This window comes from Babylonia areolata, chromosome 33 (genome assembly GCF_041734735.1).
Source record: "Babylonia areolata isolate BAREFJ2019XMU chromosome 33, ASM4173473v1, whole genome shotgun sequence".
NCBI lineage: Eukaryota > Metazoa > Mollusca > Gastropoda > Neogastropoda > Buccinidae > Babylonia > Babylonia areolata.
The window spans coordinates 19,018,398-19,029,710 of record NC_134908.1 but is presented as its reverse complement, the minus strand read 5'-3'; the positions used below and the strand labels follow the sequence as shown (position 1 = coordinate 19,029,710).

The 11,313-nt window shown below is 41.1% G+C and overlaps 1 protein-coding gene across 3 annotated transcripts in view; it reads right to left on the bottom strand.

Annotated features, from left to right (window-relative positions):
* Nucleotides 1-4,182: 4,182 nt before the first annotated feature.
* LOC143277002 (uncharacterized) overlaps nucleotides 4,183-11,313 on the bottom strand; it is an 83,157-nt gene continuing 76,026 nt past the window's right edge. For all 3 annotated transcript variants that reach the window (XM_076581710.1, XM_076581708.1, XM_076581711.1), the window contains 2 exons: nucleotides 7,562-7,697; nucleotides 4,183-6,867 (listed from right to left, as the gene is read on the bottom strand). In XM_076581710.1, coding sequence (XP_076437825.1) covers nucleotides 6,833-6,867; nucleotides 7,562-7,697 — 171 coding nt within the window. In that variant the 3' untranslated portion in view covers nucleotides 4,183-6,832. The remainder of the gene's footprint in view (nucleotides 6,868-7,561; nucleotides 7,698-11,313) is intronic.

The following is an 11,313-nucleotide window of genomic DNA, read 5'->3' as shown; positions in this document are numbered from 1 at the left end:
GTCATATTAAACGTTGTAGTGTCTTTCGCATTCAGTAATATCCCTTCTGGGTAAAAGTCACTTTTGCGACATCTCAAGTGTTTGTTCTTTTTTTTTTTTCATGTCGTCATTGTTGGAGGATTTTTTTTTTTCATTGGATTTTTAAAGAACGAAACTGTTAATCTGTCTCTTAGTCATAATGACTAACTGTCAACTGAATTTTCTGTAAGTTTCTTTTTCACAGTGATCTTTAAGTCACTGTATTTTCATCACTTTTCCTTGGCGTTTTCCTACCAGAATGGGGACAAAACAAAAAATTAAAAACGAAGAAGAAAATTTATCAGAAAACGTTCCAATGCAACAATTGTACTTTAAACGAACGCTTCAACCAGGAAGAAGAAACTTGTGGGATGAAGTATATGTTTATCGTGTTCTATCCAAAAATGAGATACTCTTCCGAGTAAAAAAAAAAAAAAAAATCTTTCTTTTGTTAAGAACAAAACAAAGAAAAAGGAAGAATCTTAATGATATTATGCGGTTGCTTACCCAACATCTCATTTTCGTCTATTCTTTTATTCATGTAAACCACACAAAAAATAAAAAATAAAAAGAGAGATGGATGTTTTAGTTTCGTATACATAGATGTACGGTTGTCTGCTGTCCTAATTGAATTTAATATCATGTCTGGTATTTGTGTGGTTGGAGGGAGAGAGACAGAGAGAGCGAGAGAGTAGCAGTATAAGGACCTGGGGACCCGGCTCACTTGGGTGTGGAGGAGGAGGAGGAGGGAGAAGAAGGTTGCAGAAGCTGGGGTCACGGAAGGAAAGGAAAAAAATGTTATTTATTATTCTGTATGGAAATCATTTAGTCTGTTGTTTATTGTTTGCCGTTGTTTGTTTGGGGTGAGTTGGTGAGTATTGTATGCGAGGTTATTCGTCTTTTTCCTTTTATATATATAATATATATATATATATATATATAATCTTTTCCCCCTCCTTGTTTTAAAATCAAATGGGATTGCGGAGGGATGGGGGCGGGGGGGGGGGGGGGAGGGTTTGGTGTGGTGATTATACATTCGTATTGTGCTCCCTTTACTTACCTCCCCTGTACAGTGTGTACTATGTCACCTGACCAGTCCTGGTTTCCTTTGAACATGTGTCAGATATTTCTCTTCTGGCCTAGACGTTTGTGATAGCAGTTTTTTCTCCTCAAAGGGGGCGTAATTTCGTGTTTGTCATTATTTTAGTGTGTCTTGTCTCCCTTCTGAGTGTCGTGCCGTGGAAAAAAGAAAGTTGGAAACAAAATCGTTAGTTGTTTTGTTGTTTTTTTGTGTGTGTGGGGGGTGGGGGGGGGGGGGGGGGGGGAACAATTTGGATTATTGTGAAAAGAATGAAGCTGCTCCATTTGTGTTTTTTAATTAATCAAGACAGTGTTTTACGGTTTCTGTCAAGATTTGACTTTTTATCTGTGGGTTTTTTTGTTGTTTTTTTTTTTCTGTTTTGATTTTTTTTTTCTTTTTTCTTTCTTTCTTTCTTTCTTTTTTTCTTAGCCAGGAGGAGCAATTCATTGTGTTCATTTGTGTTTATTACCAGCAACACAACTTTGAAAATATCTTAACTCTGAGATTCTCTCTCTCTCTCTCTCTCTCTCTGTCTCTCTCTCTCTCCCCTTCTCTCTCTCCCTCTCCCTCTCTCTGTTTCTCTCTCCCTCTGTAAATAATTCATACTTAAGAATAGTGCAGCTGCTGTAAGCATTTTTTTTAAAACAGTGTTTTGTTTTGTAGCCATAAAAGGACCCCCCTTTTTGTTTGTTTGTTTGTTGTTGTTTTTTGCTAAGCTGTGCACAATGTGTTTTCATTTGATTTTGTTTTCAACGATGTAGAATGTGGTTCTGTGGTTATCAGTTTTTTTGGGTTTTATCATGTCATTTTTGCTTGACTTTTTTATTTTTATTTCTTCTTCTTCTTCTCCCTAAATACTTAATAATCACGGGCAATAACTGAACAGTCCGTTGCCATATAATTATAGTAAGTGTCATACGTTCATCTTCGTCATCGCAACACATTCCATATTGTCTCTCTGCTTTAAAAAAAACAAAAAAAAAAAAAAAAAAAAAAAAACAGAGGCAACCTTCCACAGTCTCCTTTATTTCATCATCAGCCATGCACGAGAAATTGCCATGACAGTTGATATAGTTTTGATGTTTCGAGCAGTTGTCATCCTTAAGTTATTAGTGTTTGTTGTTATATATATCAGCATGTTGGAGTATTTTTTTTAGTCATGATTATGTTGTTAGTGTGTTAGTATGTGTGTGTGTGTGAATTCCCTCTTTTTTTTTTTTTCTTCCCCCCCCCCCCCCCCCCCCTAAAGAACTTAATTGGACATTTAGAGCTTGCACATAAGTTTGAAAAGCTTACGTGTTTTATGCAATACTGGCGTCCATGTTTTTGTTGCTTTTTTTTTTTTTTTTTTTTTTCAGACATAGTTATGTACAACGGGTTATGTTGTTGTTGTTTGTTTTGTTGTTTTTTTTCTTTGCTTGTTGACTATTTTCTTCTGACATCAGAGGCTTTCTGATGTGTTGGGTTGGCAGTAGTGCTGTTTGGTGGCTTAACGCGCTCTTTGATCATTCGGTTTACGGTGAGTTTGTAACGAAGCTTCTTCTTCTGTGTTGCTTTTGTCACTGATCATAATAAATTTCAACACCACCACCACCCCCCACCACCACCACCCCCAGCCCCCTCACCCCTCTCACCCCATACCCCCCCCCCGCCCTCTCCTCCTTCTCCTTCTCCTCCTCCCACATCCCTCTCCATCTCTCTCTCTTTCTCACTCAGTGTCTCCCCACACACTATTCTCTCTCCTCCCCTCTCTCTCTCTCTCTCTACCCCTCCTCTCTCTCTCTCCTCTCTCTCTCTTTCTCACTCAGTGTCTTCCACACACTATCTCTCTCCTCCCCTCTCTCTCTCTCTCTACCCCCTCTCTCTCTCTCCTCTCTCTCCTCCCTCCTCTCTCTCTCTTCCCCACCTCTTCTCTCTCTCTCCTCCTCTCTCTCTTCTCTCTCTCTTCCCCACCTCTCTCTCTCTCCCCCCTCCCTCCTCTCTCTCTCTCTCTCTCTCTCTCTCTCTCTCTCTCTCTCTCTCTCTCCCACTCCTCTCTCTCTCTCTCTCTCTCTCTCTCTCTCTCTCTTCTCTCTCTCTATATTCCTCGTCTTTTTTTTTCTCTCTCATATGCATTAGGAAGATTACTCATGTCAATGCTCAGACCCTATATTTTCTTCTTCTTCTTTTTTTCTTTCCTTTTTTTTTTTTTTTTTTTTTTTTGCGTCGAGACTGAGATTACATTTTACCATTTTTACCTTGGCAATAATAATATTATTACTCTATTTCACTCTTATTTCACTTAAACAACTCTTTTGTTTGTTTCTTTCTTTTATTACCTAACTTTTTTTTTTTAAATTGTTTTTACACATTCAGAGCAGCTGGGTTTTTTTGTTTGGTTTTTTTTTTTCTATTCAATTTGTTTTAACTTTTATTTTATTTTATTTTATTTCATTTTATTCTTTGGGGGAGGATGTGTTCTTAGTGAGATTTCTCCTCTGTATATTTGTGTTTTTTTGTTGTTTTTTTTGTTTTTGTTTTTTTTTTTGTTTTTTGTTTTTTTAATTGTGGTGGCATATTGTGGGTATTGTTCTATTGTTCGTTTTATTATTTTTTTTTTTGAGCTGATTGTCAATTGATGGAGTCACAGGATGTATACACTGAGGTGGTGTGTGTGTAGATGTGTGTGTAGATACTGTGTTTAATCAATGTGACTTCTGTTTCAGTCACGCAGGTAGTCAGGGTGTATAGTGCATCCATGTTTTGACTTTTTTTTTTTTTTTTTTCTTTTCTTTTTTTTTTGTGCTTTTGTTTGGTCTTCACTTAATAGTCGGATGGATGTTTTGAAAACTTCAATGTCAAATTCGTATGGAATAAATTCGTATATAACGAGAGAGTTGTTTTCTTGTGTGTGTGTGTGTGTGTGTGTGTGTGTGTGTGTGTGTGTGTGCGTGCGTGCGTGCATGTATATGTGGGTGGTAGAGTGGGTGCATGTGTGTAAGTGTGTGTGCGTGCTTGTGCGTGCGTGTGTGCGCGTGTATTCATGCACACGCTTGTAAACTGCTAGGGAATATACTTATACACACTGATGACTATACTATGTAAACATTTAAACACTTTTAATACGATTATAATCACACCCAGTGATATATATGTATACACGGCACCTAAATATAAGTGTAAATACTCACAGTGGTATCAGGAATGAATACAGCACCTATAATATAACAAGAGAGCTTCGAAAAGACAAAAAGTACGAATTAGAAAAAAACGAAACGAAAAGAGGTGTACCTACAAGCACCTAAAAATAACATTCAGAACAATAAATAATCACAAAAGTGATAGGGAAATGACAAAACATAAAAGACAACAACAGAAACCCGAGCATAGTATGAACAGGATAACATGTGTACACATTTCATTCGTTATATCCGAAGTGGAAAAAATGACACTTTGAGTGAGTGAACTAAAAATATAAAAGGAGATATTACTCTAATTACATAAATATATATGTGTGCATAAAGAGATTACATTATATCACACAAATAATTGTAACTGACCCAAAGGTTTGTGCGTAGAAAAGGGCATTTGGTGCTCTCTCTCACACACACACACACACACACACACACACACACACACACACACACGTGGGCCATGGAGAATAATAACAAACTTCGATCATCAAAGTTGAAAACAGTCTTGAGCCGTAGGATATGCAAATCCAGTACACAAACGAAAGGTATAGATAAACGCAGATCAGTGAATGATTAAGCCAGTATACACGTGAACAGATAAATAACCAATCAGCCAGTTAACTCACTCAGTACGGCTAGTCCTCTCTTCTCCTCTACACAGACCCCTCGGATGTCCAGTGGGTGTCTGAATGACCCAACCTTTAGCTTCCGTCGTCAGAATTGTGGTATTCTTTGTCAACATTCACCTCTTCAGTATAAGAGCCTACCGCTTGCAATATTTTGATGATGGTAACTGGGGTGAAACGCTGTTAACGTCGTCTCTTTCGCCGTTCGTATGGAAAGAGTTAAACCTTTGAAATACATTAAGAGATAACCATAGAAAATATAACCCTACCAATACATACGTGAATAAATAAATGAATAAGTAAATAAATAAATAAATAAATAAATAAATAAATAACCAATCAGCCAATTAACCTTTGAAATACATCAAGAAAGTACCATATAAAAAAATAAAATAAAAACCACCAAAAAAAAACAGACGATGGTGGAGATGGAGAAGGGTGAGGAAGTGGAGGAGGAGGAGGAAGAGGAAGAGAAGGGGGGGGGGTGGGCGGAAGAGGATTAGGAAGGAAGGAGGAAAAAAGGAGGAGGAGGAGGAGGAAGAAGAAACGAAACGAAACGAAACGAATTTTTACCCCCGAAATCGGAGTATGGTTGCCCACATGGCGGGGTAAAAAAAAACGTCATACACGTAAAAGCCCACTCGCGTATAATACAAGTGAACGTGGGAGTTGTAGCCCACGAAAGCAGAAGAAGAAGAAGAGGAGGAGGAAGAAGAAGAAGGAGGAGGAGGAGGCGGAAGCAGAAGAAGTAGGAAGAGGAGAAGAAGAAGAAGAAGCAGGAGGAGGAGGAAGAAGAAGAAGGAGGAGGAGGAGGAAGAAGAAGGAGGAGGAGAAGAAAGGAAGCAAAAGAAGGGGGAGGAGGAAGAAGAGGAGGAGGAGGAGGAGGAGGAAGAAGAAGAAGAGAGAGGAGGAGGAGGAGGAGGGGAAACATGAACAAGGAGAGGACGAGGAGAAGAGAGAACAAGAAAAGCAGTCAAGTTATTCCATCTTTCTTTTTTTTTTCAAGAAGGGAGAGAGGGTGAGTGGAGTGTGGGTGGGGGGTAGGGGACTAGGGGGGTGGGGGGGGGGTTTGAGGGGCTCCAGGGTGGGAGAAAATGAGCGTACTGTCCCGTGACCTTGACACTTCGACCCCCTAGAGGAGGAAGCATCAGTAGAGAGAGAGAGAGAGAGGGCGGGGGGGGGGGGGAGGGACAGAGAGACAGACAGACAGAGAGAGGAGAGAGAGAGAGAGAGAGACAGAGAGACAGGGAGAGAAAGGGAGAGAGGGGATAGAGAGAGAGGACACAGAGAGAGAGACAGAGAGAGAGACAGAGAGAGAAAGAGGACACACACACACAGAGAGGAGAGAGAGAGAGACAGAGAGAGAGGACAGAAAGAGAGAGAAGAGAGTGAGAGAGACAGAGAGAGGACAGAGAGACAGAGACATAGAGAGACATAGAGAGAGACAGAGACAGAGAGACAGAGACATAGAGAGACATAGAGAGAGAGAGACACACACACAGAGACATAGAGAGAGAGACATAGAGAGACAGAGACATAGAGAGACATAGAGAGAGACACACACACACACAGAGACATAGAGAGAGAGACATAGAGAGACAGAGACAGAGACATAGAGAGACATAGACACACACACACACACACACACACACACACACACACATACACAGAGACATAGGGAGAGAGAGAGACAGAGACAGAGACATAGAGAGAGAGACACACACAGACAGAGAGAGAAGAGAGAGAGAGAGACAGAGAGAGATCTGTCCCCTAGTTAACCAAGACAGTGTGACCCAACAGGCGGAAGAAGCAGCAGGAAGGGCAGTGGCAGCAGTGTCAGGGACACACAAAGTGGTGCTGTGAGGGCCCAGCTCAGCTCAGCCCAGCTCAGCTCAGCCCAGCTCAGCTCAGCTCAGCTCAGCTCAGCTCAGAGCTCAGTCCTTGGTACCGCTCAAAAACGCTGCGAACTCTGCACACACAGAGAAAAATTTTGTATTTGTATATTTGTATTTGTATTTCTTTTTTTTTTTTTTTTTTTTTTTATCACAACAGATTTCTCTGTCTGTGTGAAATTCGGGCGCTATACTACAGCGCCACCCTTTTTTCATTTTTTTTCTTTTTTTTTTAAATATTTTTTCCTGTATGTGTTTATTTGTTTTTCCTATCGAAGTGGATAGTGTGGGATTTTTTTGTTTTTGGTGTTGTGTTTGGGGTTTTTTTTTGTTTGTTTTTTTTTTTTGTTTTGTTTTGTTTTTTCTTCTTTATAAATGTCCATTAACTCACTCAGTACGGCCAGTCCTCTCTTCTCCTCTACACAGACACCTCGGATGTCCAGTGGGTGTCTGAATGACCCCAACCTTTAGCTTCCGTCGTCAGAATTGTGGTATTCTTTGTCAACATTCACGTCTTCAATAAAAGAGCCTTCCGCTTGCAAAATTTTGATGATGGGAGTAATTGGGCTGAAACGCTGTTAACGTCGTCTCTTTCGCCGTTCGTATGGAGAGAGTTAATTAAGATGCTGTTGTTGTTGTTGTAAAAAATGTCAACCAATCAAAATGGAATTTTTTTTAAAAAAAAATGTTTGAAAAAAATAATAATAAAAAAATTCCTTCAAACTGACCAACCAATCAATCGATAAGGAATCAATGCAATGACCCACTAACCCATCCGGCTGATGACCTTGTCCCCGTTCTTGTCCATGCTCAGTAGAACGGAGTCTATCTCATCGTCCTTCAGGAAGCTGTTCTCGCTGACCAGTCCCGGTCTACTCACCCTCCAGCTCTTCATCTCTTTAGCCACCTGGTGGGTCACAGACACACGCACACACACACGCACACACGCACACACACACACGTATATAGATGTATAGATGTGTACACACACACACACACACACACACACACACACACATGTATATATAGATGTGCACACACACACACATGTATATATAGATGTACACACACACACACGCACACACACACACACACACACACACACACACACACACACACACACACACATATATATATATATATATATATAGAGAGAGAGAGAGAGAGAGAGAGAGAGAGAGAGAGAGAGAGAGAGAGATGTGTACATACACACACACACACACACACACACACACACTCACGTGCACGAGCATGCACACGTCTACACGCTCACGCACACGCATGCACGTACACGCTGGCGCATACATACACACATGCAGATGCACACATACATACTAGCACAAATACGCGCGCACACGCATGCACACACAATGTACACAAACACATGCATACAAGCAATCACACACACACACACGCACACACACACACACACACACACACACACACACACACACACACACACACCTACCTCGTGAGACAAAATGAAAGAAATACTGTTTTGTCACAGCTGCTAAAAGTGAAAGGGGGGGGGGGGGGGGGGGGGGGGGGGGGGGGGGGGGGGGGGGGGGGGGGGGGGGGGGAACTAATGCAGGGGAGGTAATAAGTATTCCACAGATGGTGATTTACTCTTTTGACATTTGCTTCCCTTTGATTGGACTGGGGGTGGGGGAGATGGGAGGGGGTGGGGGGGGGGGAGATGGTTCAAAATTTCATAATACAAATATAATGAATTCCACCACAGGGCAACAACAACAACAAACATATAATTGTGTTTTATTAATCATTTAAACTTCTTTTTTTTCTCATACTTTTGTGTATTTCAAAACACCAACACGTACACTCAGTACACGGAGAGAAAAACCTTAACACAGAGACAGACAAAGCTAAAAGTTTCACACAGACAAATTTGTTGTGACAAAAGATTAATACAATACAATACAATACAATACAATGACAACGTAACGGTATACACAATGCAACATAGCACAACACAATGAAACACAATATAACACCCACAAACCCACCTCTTCCACACTAATAGAATAAACAACACAACAATACCCACAAAACACACCTCTTCGACACTAATAGAATAAACAACACAACCGGACAACAATATACCCACAAACCATCTCTTACATACTAATGGAATAAACAACACAACACAACAATATACCCACACCTCTTCCACACTGATGCAATAAACAGCACAACAATACCCGCAAACACACCTCTTCGACACTAATAGAATAAACAACACAACCGGACAACAATATACCCACAAACCATCTCTTACATACTAATGGAATAAACAACACAACACAACACAACAATATACCCACACCTCTTCCACACTGATGCAATAAACAGCACAACAATACCCGCAAACACACCTCTTCGACACTAATAGAATAAACAACACAACCGGACAACAATATACCCACAAACCATCTCTTACATACTAATGGAATAAACAACACAACACAACACAACAATATACCCACACCTCTTCCACACTGATGCAATAAACAGCGCAACAAATGGACAGACAAATGGAACAAACAACATAACAAACAAAACAATAATCCAAACCCACCTCTTCCAGACTGATGAAACAACAATACACGCAACTACCTTCCAGACTGATGCAATAAACAACACAGCACAACACAACAAATACCCACAAACAACCTCTTCCACACAAATGGAATAAACAACACAATAATACCACAAACCACCTCTTCCGGACTGATGCAATAAACAGCACAGCACAACACAACACTACCCACAAACCTACCTCCTTCAGACTAATGGAATACACAATACAACACAACACAGCACAACACAACACTTCCCACAAACCTACCTCCTTCAGACTAATGGAATACACAATACAACACAACACAGCACAGCACAACACTTCCCACAAACCTACCTCCTTCAGACTAATGGAATACACAATACAACACAACACAGCACAGCACAACACTTCCCACAAACCTACCTCCTTCAGACTAATGGAATACACAATACAACACAACACAGCACAGCACAACACTTCCCACAAACCTACCTCCTTCAGACTAATGGAATAAACAACACAACACAACAATACCCACAACCCCCCCCCTCTTAGACACTAATGGAATACACAACACAACAATACCCACAAACCCACCTCTTAGACACTAATGGAATACACAACACAACAATACCCCCCCCCCCCCCACTCTTAGACACTAATGGAATACAGCAACACAACAATACCCACAACCCCCCCCCTCTTAGACACTAATGGAATACACAACACAACAATACCCACAACCCCCCCCCCCCCCTCTTAGACACTAATGGAATACACAGCACAACACAACAATACCCACAAACCCCCTCTTAGACACTAATGGAATACACAACACAACAATACCCACAATCCCCTCTTAGACACTAATGAATACACAACACAACAATACCCACAAACCCCCCTCTTAGACACTAATGGAATACACAACACAACAATACCCACAATCCCCCTCTTAGACACTAATGGAATACACAACACAACAATACCCACAAATCCCCCTCTTAGACACTAATGGAATAAACAACACAACACAACAATACCCCCCCCACCCACCCTCCCCACCCCCTCTTAGACACTAATGGAACAAACAACACAACACAACACAACAATACCCCCGCCCCCTCTTAGACACTAATGGAACAAACAACACAACACAAACAAAACAATACCCACAAACCCACCTCTTCCAGACTGATGCAATAAACAGCACAGCACAACACAACAATACCCACAAACCTATCTCTTTCAGACTAATGGAATACACAGCACAGCACAACAATACCCACAACCCCCCCCCCCCCCCCCTCTTAGACACTAATGGAATACACAACACAACAATACCCACAATCCCCCTCTTAGACACTAATGGAATACACAACACAACAATACCCACAAACCCACCTCTTAGACACTAATGGAATACACAACACAACAATACCCACAATCCCCCTCTTAGACACTAATGGAATACACAACACAACAATACCCACAAACCCCCCCTCTTAGACACTAATGGAATACACAACACAACAATACCCACAATCCCCCTCTTAGACACTAATGGAATACACAACACAACAATACCCACAAATCCCCCTCTTAGACACTAATGGAATAAACAACACAACACAACAATACCCCCCCCCCCACCCTCCCCACCCCCTCTTAGACACTAATGGAACAAACAACACAACACAACACAACAATACCCCCGCCCCCTCTTAGACACTAATGGAACAAACAACACAACACAAACAAAACAATACCCACAAACCCACCTCTTCCAGACTGATGCAATAAACAGCACAGCACAACACAACAATACCCACAAACCTATCTCTTTCAGACTAATGGAATACACAGCACAGCACAACACAGCACAACACAATACCCACAAATCCCCCTCTTAGACACTAATGGAATAAACAGCACAACAATA